The 15,724-nt window shown below is 44.2% G+C and overlaps 1 protein-coding gene across 8 annotated transcripts in view; it reads left to right on the forward strand.

Moving 5' to 3' along the window:
- frmpd3 (FERM and PDZ domain containing 3) overlaps nucleotides 1–15,724 on the forward strand; it is a 53,642-nt gene that overhangs the window by 26,074 nt on the left and 11,844 nt on the right. For 4 of the 8 annotated variants that reach the window (XR_003890873.1, XM_029847538.1, XM_029847544.1 and 1 more), the window contains exons 2-7: nucleotides 40–116; nucleotides 13,345–13,457; nucleotides 13,526–13,680; nucleotides 13,782–13,884; nucleotides 14,177–14,222; nucleotides 14,541–14,645. Coding sequence is in view for 5 of the 8 variants with exons in the window: in XM_029847538.1 (XP_029703398.1) it covers nucleotides 13,417–13,457; nucleotides 13,526–13,680; nucleotides 13,782–13,884; nucleotides 14,177–14,222; nucleotides 14,541–14,645 (450 nt within the window). In the remaining 3 variants the exon portion in view is untranslated. Of the gene's footprint in view, nucleotides 1–39; nucleotides 117–13,246; nucleotides 13,262–13,344; nucleotides 13,458–13,525; nucleotides 13,681–13,781; nucleotides 13,885–14,176; nucleotides 14,223–14,540; nucleotides 14,646–15,724 lie in introns of those variants that run through there. The other 4 variants (XM_029847540.1, XM_029847539.1, XM_029847541.1 and 1 more) reach the window with 4 other exon arrangements.

A 15,724-nucleotide genomic window follows, 5' to 3' on the forward strand; every position in this document is an offset into this window, starting at 1 on the left:
GTGAGCGTCACCATCATTTGTGCTCTTGTGTTCCAACAGGACCACGCGGCGCTGACCAGACGTTGAGGTGTGTGAGCCTTCCATCCCTGCTGCCACCCAGGCTAAAATCATAGATTGTGAGTACAACCTGCCTCCGTCCTCTTTCCTCTTTTATGAGCTCAAGGCTGAATGCAGGTTTGTTTAGGATTGCTGGTTAAAGCACGGTGAGATCGTGAGTGTAAGAATTGGACACAAGGCAGTGCTGGAAGAACACCTGAATTAGGTGGAGAACTTTTTCAAAGTCTTTTAATCTGTATCTCATTCAACAAAAAAAAAAAAAAAATCCATCCCCGCAAGGATTAAAAGCTAAATCCTTTCTCAATGTGAGTCAAAGGCAAAACTAAGACTGGCTTAAATGCATAACCTTCCTCATGCTGACAGGCTTCGTGCTTTAGGCTGCTCCAAACAGCCGTGCGTGCTCACTCTGAGAGTTCTCCCCTCGAACCCTCTCAGAATATCCCGTCAGAGGTTTCGAACTTCGGTGGAAGGTTGCTGTTACATCACCTCGCTCAACAATGCAGCAGCCGTGTGCCCGAGCGAGCGTGCACGTCCTGCAGCTTTTGCTCACATCTGCAGTTCTGCATTGATCCGGTGCCAGTGAGCAGAGGCTTGATGCAGAGCGGTGGGCTTTGTGCTGTGGCCGGGACGCTCGGCCAATGCCCGTCGCCCTAAGAGAACGGGTGTGAGGGAGTTTAATAATGCGCCACAGCAAATGACTGCAGTCAACACCGTTAGCAATTCTGCTGCAGTCATCAGCAACGGTGCATTAACATGCTGCGCTTATTACGCCGCTTCTCCTCCGGTTTAGAACTCTGAGACTCAGGCCATCTTTATTACTTTACCAATAAGAGAACATTTGGATGCTGATTAGCATATTAGATGGAACGCTCTAAAACATCAAAAACATCTTGCGTCAGGATAATAATCAACTGAGGTTTTACACTTTCTCTCTGTGAGGTTTGATTTTTTTCCCCTGCATAACAACAAAAGGAAGGTCTTGGCTGGTTTTATTGATCAAATGGATCAAATGGGAGTGCTTAAGACTGGATATCCCAGTGCTCCATATTTACTGGTGCGATCGATCCAGCCTTTCTGGTCGTCTAGTCACTTTGACCCTTGTCCCACTTCATATTTTCTCTGCTAATTTCTCATATCCAGCATTCACACATGCGTGCTTGTCCTGCCCAGCCTTCAGTACGGCACATTCACACATGCGTGCTTGTCCTGCCCAGCCTTCAGTACGGCACATTCACACATGCTGGATTTGTCTCTCAGCAGCCACCAAACACAGGAATCTGGCTCTTCTCCGGCTCCTCCTCCAGGGTCAAGTTCTTCAGCCACTTCGATGTCTTATTCCACTCTTCACATTATATGATCTCAGCTTTATTTTGGACGGCAGCACGGCTGGCTTTATCCCGACACATTGATGCCGACGAGCCTGAAATAAATATTGACGTCTGTTGCTAATTACTGTTGACAAAATCACAATTTTACAGGCAAGCATTATATGTTTGCAACGCTGAGTGTGTGTGCGTGTGTGTGTGTGTGTGTGTGTGAGTGTGATCTCCAGACTTGTCGACATGGTGCTCATCTCCTGTCACAACACTGTGAGCGATCCGTCACACTGTGACATAGAGCTTCAATTAATCCCAGACAAGGAAAACTGATGAGGTCATTATGTGCTCCAATTTCCTCAGGACAGCGCAACCACAGATGCAAAAGTTCTTAACATATATTTTAGGATTTTATCCCCCCTGAAAAATCTCCTATCAATCTATTAAGAAACAAAGTAAACACTCTCCTAAAGAAAGTTCTTTAGGGAAGATATGAAGAGTATATGGGAGTGTTACATTTTGTTTTGATTCCACGTCGTGTTTCTTTATGTCATTATTTTAAGTTCCCGCACTTGTCCAATTAAAATAAATGTGAGACCTCTTGCAGTGTGTTTATTTGTGAACATTTCATAAAACCTTTTTGATTTCATTTTCATCCTGAATTCATTAGAGCCTCTAACACGCTGATGAAATGAGCTCACACTCACACAGAGCAGAGAAATGAAGCCGTTACTACAGCGAAGTAAATGCCGCTTGCCAGCGCTCTAATTCCCCGGTAACTCCTAACACCTCAGTTCTAAGATGTGACATCTTAGCACCACCTGCGTGGAGGCAAACTGCATCTGTGAGAATAGCTGGTGAGACAGTTTCAGGCGACCATGATGCTCTGTGATGCATATTCCTGGTTTCAGTTCCAATCAACATTGTCCACACATGACAATGATCAATTTGTGTGTCTCCAGCTCTCCTTAGGCCTCTTGTAGGCTTGACTTGGCACTTTTGACTGAGTTCAACTGTTATATGTTCTATCATGAGCAGTTTAAATAGAAAACAGAATAGAGTAGAAATTTAAGGTTGGCACAATTCCAGGTAGAAACAAAAGATAATAAACCTGAGAGTCTAAGACAGACACTAGATTTTACATTTTAGAGTGTATCTGTTTTCCCACTAACTGATGGAAGTCATCTGAACAAGCGGAAGAGCTTTGTTGGCGACCAGCAGGGGTAAAAGAAGCTGCTGATGCAGAGCTCCTTGTACCTATATCCTGTTATTTGCTCATAAGACCTCTGGCAATCATCTGCTGGAGAGAACACTTTTCATTTATTTGTTTACTTGTTCCACAGACGGCTATTTTCATCCCTGACCTGAGGAATATGTACTGAAACTCGCGGTCTCCTGAGTCCACGCAGGCTAGAAACGCTGAATCTCTTTTCTGCTGTCAAACGCTCATGAAGCTGAAAGTCGTCCGGCAAACATACAGTTGCAAAATGAAGCTAATGTTCTATTACAAGATTTTGCAAAAGGAAACAAATCCCCCGGTGTAGATATGACGGGTTCTATGGTGGACACAGTTGTACGGGAGAAAAACGTTTGTCTCTGGCATCCATCCACGCACTTTAAGACACACTTACAAATGTGCACACAGGTACACACACACACACATGCGCTTTAACAAACACAAAGTTGCATGTGTGTGTGTGTGTGTGATGCAAAAGCTTTCTGGAGCATGAAATAAGATTTCTGTGGGAGCAGTCAAGAAGGCAGTTGTGGTTGTCTCTTGATATTTCTTAATTAAGTGCTCGCAACCTCCCTCTGAAATTGTAAATGTCACCTTAGAGCGTCCAGCGTTCCAGGCTTGATTCTCCACGGTTCATAAATAGAATGACAAAAAAGTTGGGAGTGAATGAAGACCTAAGCAGTGGCTGCCGCACTGTCAAATACAAAGTGCACTATGCCCAGCAACAAGATGCTGGATGCTGTGCACATGTGATGGGCCGCGAAGAGGAAACTCAGCATGAAGACACCTTTCAGCGCTCGCCGACAACTGAAAGGCGAGTCGTGCACGTCGGCAATAACAACTGGAGAAATGATTGTGTAGCCCTAAAAAAAGAATGGAGAATTTCAGCGAGTTGCCAGATTCAGTGTCTATCGTTTCCATAGTTATTGGGTTTTTTTTGTTTTTTTGTAAATGGAGTCTCGGAAGTAATTTGATTATTTTGTTTGAAACCAGCAACAGAAGAGCGGAACGCCTTTCAGACGGGCTTGCTTGCGCTGTAACGGTCATGTCAGCTCTGTTTCCCTTAAATCCCATTCACACATGGAGCCTGTTCCAGAATTGTGGACGTGTGAATGAGAACTACAATTTCTGGGAAGTCTATTTTTGTGATTTCCCACCAAAACACCTCCAGGGAACTTGCCTGGAAGCCTGAGCTGTGTCCCCACAAATCCCTGATATTGCTGTGCATGTGTGAACGGACACAAAGGGGGTGATGTTCCGAAACCGCATGAGGGAATATTGCGTTGTCAGATCGTGACTGGCAGCTAAATCCAAAGGAGACTTTATTGTAACCAACTTTATAAAAGTAAAATATAACAGCAATATAATGTTATGTTGTTGGGGCTTTTTGTAGTATCATATCAAAAAAAGCTGAGCTCTTTATGCACTCACACATGCATTTCTCTACAGTTAAGAGAAAACCTCCAATTAAATCTTCCAGATGTTGGATGTATGAATGGTAGATCAGGGTGAAGCTAATCTCCAGCCATCTTGTGTTGTCATGTCCTCCTGGTGTTGTCCACAGCTCTCGATGCAACAAATGGAAATTTACTGATCGTGACAGCTCAAAAAGACAGACCACCAAAAAGGTCCCTGCAATCACGCTGATTATCTCCTTTTCACATTGATTATCATGTGGTTCCCCACCCCCCGGCTATTGATCGAAGCCAATTAGCAGGAGGAAAAATGCACAGTTGTGCACAAATTCATTTGAAATTCAAAAATGAATCCTGGTTGGACCATCGGTTTATCGGCAACCTGCTCTTGCAAGTGGAACAATCCTCCCTCCAGAGGCGTGAGCACAGATATGATTGACTTGATTACAATTGCTCTACACATGATGATTTTTTTGCACACAGTGGCAAGTGGAACAAAAACTAGGAGCAGTTGCCTCGTTGCTACACCACGCATCCAACACATATTGGAACCAGAGATTTCATTAGTCAGTTTGTTAATTAGTTAGAAATTTCCCCACAGGTCTCTTGCTACACCAGAGAATACCAGATTGAATAACAACTAAGTGGCATTACAGATTCAACGGAAATGTAAAGTGATCATGTGCAATTGAACTCTTGGAGGATCAGAGAAGTGAGCTGCATAAATGTAGAAAAGATAAAGACTTGAACAAACGCCATGACCGATCCCAGTCTCTATGCACCTGTGGTGGATCGAAACCAGATCAGCTGGTTTTTCCTATCATGGTCCTACTGCACAGCCACATGCGGATATATGCTGGAGTACATGTTTGAAATCTTAACTGTGGTAATGCTGCAGGTGCTGCTGCTGCCGCACTCGCGCTAAAATACGCCTGCATTGGGGAAGTTAGCAGCAAGGCGGTAAGGGGCCAGAGTGGAAAGAAAGTCAAAATTAGAAGCTAAAGAAGCTCCCAGATCAGACAGAAGGACCACGTGACAGTGGCAGAGGAATCCACTCTCTCTGTGGTGGAATATGAAAGTGTAGGAACCGAGGCAGATAGAGGCTGCTCAGTGTTTAATGATGTGCAGCGGTTATAATGACAGCCTGGCTCACGTCTTCTGTTTAAGGGGCATCATTCCTCAAACTGTGCAAGCTCACGCCGGACAATGTTTGCATTCTTTTAAAGAAAGAGGTTTTTTTACAGACATATTTCAAAATGACTATTTAACGACTTGATATATTGATATTTAAAATGATGAGCACTTATGTATGAAATTTAAAAAATTAAGTTCTTTATGCTGCCCGTATCAGTGGATACCGTCACTGTTTGACTTGAGACCCCTGAACAAGTTAAGTCCCAAACATTTAATGAGAAAAATGATATAAGCTTTATGCATTTTATATTAGTCCACATTGATAAGACAATTAGGTTGCACACCGTCCAGACAGGCACTTTTCTTTAGGTCAGACGAATGGGCCGGGCAATGTGGGTGACATCTTTCTAAATCTAAGAGAGAGAGCAGTGGCGCCTTTCATAGAGAATGAGTGTCACTGTGCTGTTCCGCTGCTAACCAGCAAGTTGAGATGTACGCGCTCCACCGGAGACTGACAGTAAGGAGACAGAAGCACGCTGGCGCTGTCACGGGCGCTCACTTTCCAATTTTTCCACTCTGAGCAGCTGCCTAGTTCTGTCTTTAGGCTGCAGGATCTGTGGTTAATCAAACCATGTATATTAAAGCTGCGCACACAAAGACCACCACTGGTGTAATTTACACATTGGTGCAGAAGGCTCGAATTCCTTCTGTGAAGGTCAGGTGTAATAGGTCTCTCGAAATCTAGAATGAAAAAGGAAAGCATGCAGAGCTCTGGGTGGGGAAGGGGGAATAATCCTATGCAGGCTTTACTATCCACTTTCACCTCAAACCTGATTAATCAAGTCTAGTCAAGTGAGACCTTTCTAGCCAGACAAAAAGATTAAAGTAGCAACACCACCCAGAGAAACTGCACAGCGCTGCTCTCTGAGAGGATCCTGTTTTCCCCCTGAATTAACCTGACTAAGCATTTTTGACGTTTGTTGCTCTGTATGTGGGCTTAAATACCTCAGTTTAAGCACCCTCAGGCTCTCTCTTTTGTTTAATTATGAAAGAAACAAAATGAATTATTAGCATGATGATTCTGCACAGTGGTGCAGTAGCCTCGCAGCAAGAAGGTTTTGGGTTCTAATCCCTTTACATGTTTTTTGTGGCCTTCCCCCTGGGTGCTCTGGCTTCCTACCACGGTCTAAAAACCTGCATTTGGGGCACAGGTGAAGTGGCAACTTCAGGTTGTCTGTATACGGTTTGTTGGCCCTGCGATGAGCTGGCAAATTAACCAGGGTGTTTTGTTTCATTATCACTTATTCTGAATAGTGGCTATAGGCCATCAAGGAGAGACAGTACATATTAACTTTAGCATGTCTAACACGCTTTGATTGCTTAAAGTGGACCAAAATGGAACGATGACCAAACCGCTGTGCTTCTAAAAATGCTTCTTTAAAAATGGTTCCTTTCAATTCGCTTATCACAAAGACCATTCTCATCTTGTCATTGACTTGCCGCTCCAATGGCATAGGTTCAATACTCAGTAATAATGCCCAGGCTGGCATGATGCATGGCACGCTTCAATTCCTGTTGGTAAGCAACCTCTAAAAAATCAGTAAACCTAAGATAGAACAATGTCTCGAGTCGTTTGGCTTTCATCATACATCGCTGTCATGTATGTCCTCATATTTATGACCTCATCGGCTGCTCTGCAGTCCCAGGACGACTTTAAAGTCTCCCCCCTGCCCTCTATAAATACATTCTTTATGGCCTCAGAAGTAAGATAAAGTCATAACAAGCTATTAAATGGATGAGCTGTGTTTCTTAACCTGACTTTGCTTTTCACAAGGCTGTTTAGTGACCCACAGAAACCCTCAGAGTTGAACATATGTTCAGGTAACCTTACACAGGCTGCGTTTGATGGGCTCAACCATCACACCTCAGTGTTTCTCCTTTTATTTATCTGTCTGAGAAATCGGCCATTGATCTTAAATAAATACAACAGACTCAAGGTCTTTACCGCCGTCCAGTGTAAACACTACTGCTTGCAGGAGAAACATTTTCGTTGTTGAGTTGTGGGAATTTCAGGGTTAATGGTGGAGCCAAACAGAGCCGTGCTGTGGTCAGAATGTAAAGACAAGGTACCAAAGGAAAGCAATTTACACATCTGGATTCAGGACAAAGCCCAAGAATCAGTGGCTTTACAGTAGCCAAAAGCATCCACAAAAAGGTCACCTATAATTCACATTGTTTGGAGTTTTCTTTATCTTTTTTTGAATGAAAAGTGATACATTTTTAATCCATTTGAGTTGTTGTCACTCCACCCTGTGTTGAGCCACCAAGCAAAGCTACAGTATAAATGAGGGGATCACTTGATCATCAGAATGGTCAAACCAATCCATTTGAACCCTCCAAACACACCAGATCTTGTGACCAGACTTTAGGTTGATCCACATTCTGTTAATAATAGAATTCTCCTGCACGACCTTCTACCAGGTGCAAGTTAGATGGAGCATCTTTTCAATCACAAAAATGATGGAAGGACATCTTTGAGCCATCTTCACCTTCAGACCTGTCAGAGTCAGCTGTTTGAGTGGTGCGTTCCTTTCCCCCACAGGAGGTGAAAGCGGTCTTCAGACTCTACTGTACTACATATTATTCTCCATGTCAGGCTGATGGTCCTGAGCTGACCTGATCATGATGTTAATTAGTGAGTGGGTCAAGAGAGCAGCTCTGAAGTCCTGGCTAACAGGTGAGCCTATTTATAGTCAGTCAACACAGTCGACGCCATATCCATTGCTCATAAGACAGGAATATTTGGATTTCGTTTACTTTTTAACTCTCTACCAGACACTCATGTTGACGGGGGTGAGGTCTGAAAGTTTGCTGCCTCGTTATTTAGTTTGTTAGCAGGCTATGGTCCAATAGTGTCTGGCTCTGTTTAACATCTGTGTTCCCGGAACAGTCACAATTTTGTATTTATACTACTGATATATATTTTTAGTGTTTGATGAGGTCAAAAGGAGCAATAGAAAATTATGACAAGAAAATAAATGTTTCACAAAATGAAATGTAGGGGATTTTAATAGCTTATAATATTGCCTTTTGGAAATATTCCCACTCTGGTGAAGTCCGTTACAGCAGCTTTCCACCAAATAGTTAGCGTTATGCAGGAACTGGCCACCTCATTGACTCCAGCATGAAAAATCTTTGCATCAGCTGCCTCAGCGTGTCCTTTTAGAGGCGTTTGGACTTTAAATGTTTGTCCATCTGCTGCAGTTCTCTCCAGTCAGCATGCCCTTGCATCAACGCTACATTCATGAATGTGGTGGTTTGCACACTTCCTGGTGAAACAAACACATTCGTAGGTTGTTCCCAGAACAAGAAATGTTCCGAGTTCCTGGAGTGCAAACATGTCAAGAAAAGAAGGTCCTTCCAACAAATGGCTCTGGAAGCCGTGGAGTATTTCCTCTGAAACATGCTCTTATGTAACGAGAAAATGCAGGCAGGAGAGAAGCTGCTATAAAATATCTCTGTCTTGTTTGATATGACAGAAAGACAACCAGTGAGCAGGTCAAGGGAGGTTTACAGATAGTATTTGTATTATTTACCTGGCGGCGGGGAAATAATGGGTCCGACAGGCAGAGGCTCTTTGGGAATACAGTTTAGATGAGAAGAAGCATAAAAAAATAGCAGCTATTTGTAATCGGCAGCATCCGGATTTGACAGTGAACAATGGAGGAGCTGTTAGGTCGTGTCAAAGTCAGGTTTAAAGGATCACACTTTGTAGCTAAAACTCTCAATGGAACTTCTTGTCAGAGGGGTCAGGACTGACTTTTACACACCGCCCTTCACTCGAACCAACGGAAACCTGTATCAGACTGCCGGAGTTCTGCAGGAACGGCTGAAATGTTGTGCTTTGAAAGGATTAAGCCGAGCTGATGTCGGTGTGTGATTAGCTGACTCTGGCCAAAGGCCCGTCGAGCAAAAGACGTTGCGAGTGACAAATCCTGTCAACGCCTCACCATATACTATAATTAGCAACGTATACGTCTCACACAGCTATTGTAAGCATTTTGGCTGTTGGAGCAATTTCCATAGCTGCAGCTCCCCAACGGCCAGAATGTGACAGACGGGCCTTTTCGGTCCAGGACTCCTTATTTCACAGTACGCTGGAGAGATCATTGTGTCGCCTCTTTCATAATCCTAACTGGATTCCTGCAGATTCAAGGATTTGTCACATTTGACTCCAAATATTGGCTGCTGATGGCGGTGTGAATGGGGCCTATGAGTAAGCAACACAAGCTCATGCACTTGTGTAAAATTAAAGCAGAAAGAACAACATCAAACTGTATTTGTCCATCTGGATTTTGATCAGTATCAAGCAGAACTAAGCTGCTCAGTTTTCTTTCATATTTTCTGTGGGGGGAAACCAACTCTCTCCCTTGGAAACATGAAAACGCAACACTTTGATTATGCTGATCAATATTAGACATACTATAGTACATTCTTTCAAAGAATACTTAATAATGGCTACAAAAGTCAGAACCTTCCAGAACCACGGTGTGTCATGGATATTATAATGATATGATAATTGAAGGTCATGGATTTACTCTCTGGTCTCTGTAGTCTGGTGTCCTTGAGCAAGTTCAATTTAGTGACCCATTTCCTGGTTATTATCTGCATTTTATGGTGCCTATTAATACTAAATTGGAATTGACTGTTATCAGACTAAATGGTCTGTTGAATGGATAAATGAAAACTGCAGGTTTACCTGATTAATCACTCATGGAAAATGAGATTTGTCCCTCTTTTTTCAATCAGGCCTTTTCAGATTAGATTTCATCTTTCTGGAGATTTGCTCCAGGTGGGCTTCAGTGACTGTAATTATTTAGTTGGCTTAATAAACCTTCCAGTTTGTTCATCTTTCTGTCGATCACGAGAATCAGCACGATTATAGACACCTATTGTCTTGCTCCGCGAGGCAATGATCCAATAATGCACGGCCACTGCTCCATTCCCAAGTTCCCACAGTGGATTCCCTTTTTCAAATCAACATTTACAATTCCAGCTTTTACCAGACGCAGTTAATCAGAGAGCAAAACAATTAGCGCTGCAGTAAAGCAAGTGTAAATTCCTCAAGCATCAACAGGCTAAGTAGCTGGTTAATTCTGGTTCATGTTCAGGAGCCTTCCTAATTGTCTCTGGAATGGACTCCTTAATTTGTAGCATAATTAAGAATCTGCATTAAAATGCATTGTCCAGACAACGCAGCCTCTTACATGGCAATAGACCAATCGTGTCCCAGTCAGGCTGGTGTTTCAGCCCTTGTTGTTTTCTCATTCAACCCTGAATGCATACGTTATTATCACTTGGGAACCCAAGGTCCAGACTCCACAAGAGTTTATTTCTAACAAGAGTGTTGCACGGTCGTGCTTTCAAATACAGCTATCACTGGCTGGTGTTTTGAAGGTGACTAAAAATGATCCACTTATGATAAAGAAAATGAAGGACCAAACACAGGGCATCCAAGGAGAGGCCCCTTATTAGTCTTCTTCTCTGGGGTTATCAGTGTCTAATCCAGGACTGCAGCTTTCAGCCTTCATTTGTATTCAAGATGGCTAAGATGCCCTTTATCTTTACTAAACTAATTTGCCTTTTTTCTCAGTAAATTCCCTGCAGTCATTTCCACAGTGGATACAGCGGCTATAGCGGCCGTTGCTCTTTCCAAAAATGCAACACAACCCCACAGAAACAATAAATGCACTTTTGAATGCACTGCACTTATCAAATTACGTGCTTGACAAAGCATAATTGGGCTCTACATTTCTTTGAGAAAGGATTAATCTGAGAATTAATTCTTTTGGATTCTAAGGCTGTATTTTAATGTTCCGCACTCAGAAAGCGCTGCCCAGGCTGCCACACCCTTGTCCTGGCTGGCATTGGTTACAGATCTCCAGATAACCACACTCATTCATCCATTCACCCATTATGGGATCACCCTTCAAATGAAATCCCCAAGCATCACAGCTGTCGATGCTACATGCAAAAGACACATTTATATTGGCCAGAAGCCTGTGTTCAGAAGTAACAGGTCCTTTTTTGCCGTGACCCTGAGCCCGCTGAGCCTCTGCGGACTGGAAACAATCAGGTATGTGCAGCTCTGACCTCTGCTGCCTGAGGAAATGCTGGCATCTGGTCAAGGTGGCCGCAGGGGCAATCTCAGAGCGCCTGCACCCATCACTATTCCTGCCCACCCACTGTATCCGCCCGAGCTCTGGTGAGCCACCGAGGGCTGTTGTCATAGCAACGGCCTGGGCCTGCTGATGCCCTTGGGGCTCACTTCTTGACAGAATTTCTTGTCGTCTTCTCCCCGCAAAAGGTCGGGCCCCCTCTGCTGAACGGCTGTTTATGTTTGCACACGTGTAGGCGCGGGCGTGCTGGGTTACTTTCTTGCCAAGCAATACATTTTAAAAAAGAGGTTTTAAAACCCCTTTTCTTTTTTAAATACGAGAGCAGTTTAAGGGTGTGATCCGGAGCCATGTTTCTGTAGCAGTCGTGTCCGCCTGGATCACAGAAGTCAACAGGCAACAGACAAAATGAGTCACGGTTTGCACACCAGTATATACATATATCGTCTCTGTGGTGAGGACACAGATGCTGGCACCCCTGGAGAAGTTCAAAGAAGCTCCTGACATGCACACACACACACACACACACACGCACGCACGCACGCAAACACACGTACAGCTAAAAGAATGACTACAGTATCTCATTTACACATCCAGCAGAATTTATGTTCTCTTAGCAACAGGAGGCAAGAACAGGTGGTGAAAAACTGAAGAGGATAGAGGGACAGAAGAGGGTGAAGGATAAAATTGGGAAGAAAGTGCATTGCCAGAATCCTCGAGGAGAAGCGAAGGAGGAAATAATCATTCTCAATCAAACACCTGCAATCCTCTTTAGCGTCAGAAGCAGCCTCCACGACGTCATTTATCACCTCCGCGCACCGTCGATACAGGCAGATCATCCTTTGTAATTCGGCTGAATAACGGCTACAGAAATTTTTTTGATCCGAATGTAATCGTTTTTAAACGATGGGATGATTGAAATTCCAAGCACGTGTAGTCTAATGGAGTTTCAGTCTTTGAGCGAGCTCGACGTGGAGGCGATCTCCGATAACATCAACCTTCATCTGATACTGTGACACAATGTAGAGATCAGTCATGCACCACTGCAATCCATATATAAGCCACTTTTATATGAACCAGAAAGTGACAAACTGAATTTGATTTATTGACTAATGTGAGTCTGCAGCCTGCAGATTTTCAGCCCTATGGTGTTCAAGGAAACAGTTATTTTGGTGCTCCTTGTCTTTCTCTCCTCTCTCACGCTCAGGCGGCTCTCCTCAGTCATAGATCGCTGAGATGAGAATAAATATCTCCCTTTAATCTTGTTTCAAGCCATTTTGCTTGCAGTTATTCAGAAGCCCACAAGTTTCAAACGCAGCGGCAGGCACAGTCTTGGAGCAGTCTGACTTTCACTGCCTCCCACACGGGCGTCTGTAAAAGAGCATGTGTGGTTCACAGCAGTAGCAAGTCCGCACAGGGAAAAGCTGCCAAATCCAGACGTCCATGTGCTACTCTAAGCGCTTAACAGCGCGGGTTTCTATAATTGCACTTTCAAGGCGAGGCAGACGCTTGTCACAATTAAAATTTCCACGCGTTTTCACAGAAAATGCCATTTATGCTCTTTGTCGGAGGGGATCGTTGCAGTTACACTTCAGGGGATCTCCTGCGAATCAGCTCGCATTAGAGATGTTAGCGAGTGTTTGGAGAGATTTTCCACACTACCCCAGTTATTTTTTTGAAGTCATGGCATAAAGATTGCCCTCTGTTATCACTGATGTTTCTTCGTCTGATGCTGCTTGACCTTATGTCGACCCTGCCACCCGTGCAGACATGCCAAGGAGCTAATGCAGCAAAATCTTTCAGCACTTTGACTGGATTTATTCCTATTTTGTGCCACCAATATATAAGGATAAATCTTTTTGCTTTTCAATACCAGCATCATTTTGACACCATTGCTCAAGAGTTGGGAGGAGAATTTCCACTCAGGTGATCCTATGTAAACACACACGCGTGTATGTGTAAGACATTTTTCCTCAGCCGAGTGCCCACGTCTTCTCTCTCTTCGCCAGGTGAATGAATGCGGACCAAAGGACAGGCTTCGCAGTGCAACGGTGTCCCATGTTGCTCTCTCCTCTCAGGGGATGGCCAAGGTCCAGGATGGACATCAGAACGCATGTGACAGGTACACGGTGCTCCAGGTTCCGTTACTCCTTTGCGCCGCAGTCTTTCACATCTCCTTGTCCGTCGCAGCTCTGCAATGTTAGAGGAGAGCCAAGATGGTATGGACAGTGGTACCCTAAGTCCTGCCTCAGCTCGACAGGTCGCCATCCAACGCCACCCAACTCAAGGCTTCGGTTTCGTTGCAGGCAGTCAGAGGCCTGTGATTGTACGATCCGTCTCAGCTGGTTAGTGCTTTTAGAATAAAGGAAGAGAGATAGTGCCTCCTGAAGCTTTTCCTCCATTCCTGTGACCATACGCTAACATGTATGTCAAATGCTCTCTGCAGACGGCCCATCCTTTGGCAAGCTTCTCCCCGGAGACCAGATCTTGGCCATTAACGAGGAGACGGTGAGCGACGCGCCCCGAGAGAGAGTCATAGACCTTGTAAGGTAACATCCTTTACTGTCCCAGGAGGGAGGGTGGGAGGAGGTGGAGAGGCAGGGGACCAGCATCAGGGGTGGAAATACAGACAAGTGTTGAAGAGAGCAAAGGGGCATGTTTCTCTGCTGCTGATGTGTTACGTCAAAGCAGACCTATGGATGAATCAGCCCATATCACAGCCGAAGGACAGCGAGAAAAGGGCAGATTTAAAAAAAAAAAAAAACCGAAGAAGCTGTTCGAACACCCTGCTGTTTGCTGACGTTATGTAACCCACTCCACCTGTCTGTTGTTTTTCCACAGACGCTGTAAAGACTCTATAGTTCTCACTGTGCTGCAGCCCCATCAGGTACGCATAACGAGATGTTCACTGGCTTTCATGTTCCTCCCCCACAGGATTTCTCTTACACGTCCTGTGTTCGAACGCTTCCGCTGTTACACTGAGCCATTTAGAGTTTTACTACAACATTTATGGCATAACTGTATGCTGCTTGCAGAGGCTCTTTATGTGACCGAACCTTAACGATTTACTTATCAACTTAAAAAACTCCATTATTTCCTTCTCAAACTACCACTAATAACACTAACCAAACGCATGAGTTGTTAAGAGCAGTTTTGCAGGTGCGTTCAGACTCAAAACTTGCTCTCTCTCTTTTTATATCCTCAGTCACCCAAGTCTGCCTTCATAAGTGCAGCCAAAAAGGCTCAGTTGCGAACCAACCCGCCTAAAGTGCGCTTTTCCGAGCAAGTGTCCATCAGCGACCCGGACCCAGTAAGTTCAGCCACTCGTATCTGTCTGTGCATCTCCTGCTCCTCCCTCCTCTCCTGCAAAATGTCTATTGTTGGATCTGCACTTACAAAAGGATCTACTTTGTCTGTGTCCTGAGCCTTTTGTAATGAAACAAAGCTTAGAAATGGCTGGTTTGGTGTTACACAACCATGATCACGATCTGCCAAAGCCCATGCTACAACTTTAACCTCTTGAGCTTACTCTATACGCACATACGTGTCCTCATATGAGGACACAGGGTCTGAGGAGGGTTAACATGAAACCAATTGTTGACCCCAGTGAGCAGAAATATTAAGATTGTTCAAATCGTGGGATATGAAGGATCTCCACAATGTCCTTAACAATTAGAATAGCTGACAAATGTAGCCAAAAGAATGTTTTTTACAGACTTTTGCAAATGAATCTGGTACACTGTTATAAAAGTGAAAGGAAGATTCCTTTTGCCGTCGTCCGTGGAGAGAAGCGGCGCTCGTTATGAGAGATGATGCAATACTCTGTTATCTAGACCCATCCATCTTTCAACCTCTCTTCCCTTGGCTGGGTCACAGAGGAATTGCTTATCTCAGCCTTTCACAACCAATGGCTGGGATAGGCTCACGCTCTCATTAACATGAGGTCAAATCAAACGTCCACCTGTCCCCCAAATGCATGTCTTTGGACAGCAGGAAGCAGCCAGACAGCCCACACAGACACAGGGGGAACATGCTAACGCCACACAGATCACCCCTGGGATTCCAACCCAGAGGCAACATCGCCAACAGTAGCACCACCGTACAAACAGGAGTTTAACATCACTTTATATTCTGACTTAAGGTGAAAGGTGAAAGCCAAGACTCAGACTTTCATCTGGTGATGCACCTCTGTGCCACCTGATAGCAAGAAGGTTCCAGGTTCCAGCTTCAGTCTTTCTATGTTAATATTAAATTTAGACAAAAAGGTAAAGGAAAGCCCCCTTGAATGGCTCTACATTAACTCAGTACTACTACTAACGTCATCCAACCTCTGAAAAAGTGAAAAAAATATATTTTAATTACACTAAAAGTTGCCCTTTTTGCGGCAAT

Source organism: Takifugu rubripes, chromosome 14 (assembly GCF_901000725.2).
Source record: "Takifugu rubripes chromosome 14, fTakRub1.2, whole genome shotgun sequence".
NCBI classification, from domain to species: Eukaryota; Metazoa; Chordata; class Actinopteri; order Tetraodontiformes; family Tetraodontidae; genus Takifugu; species Takifugu rubripes.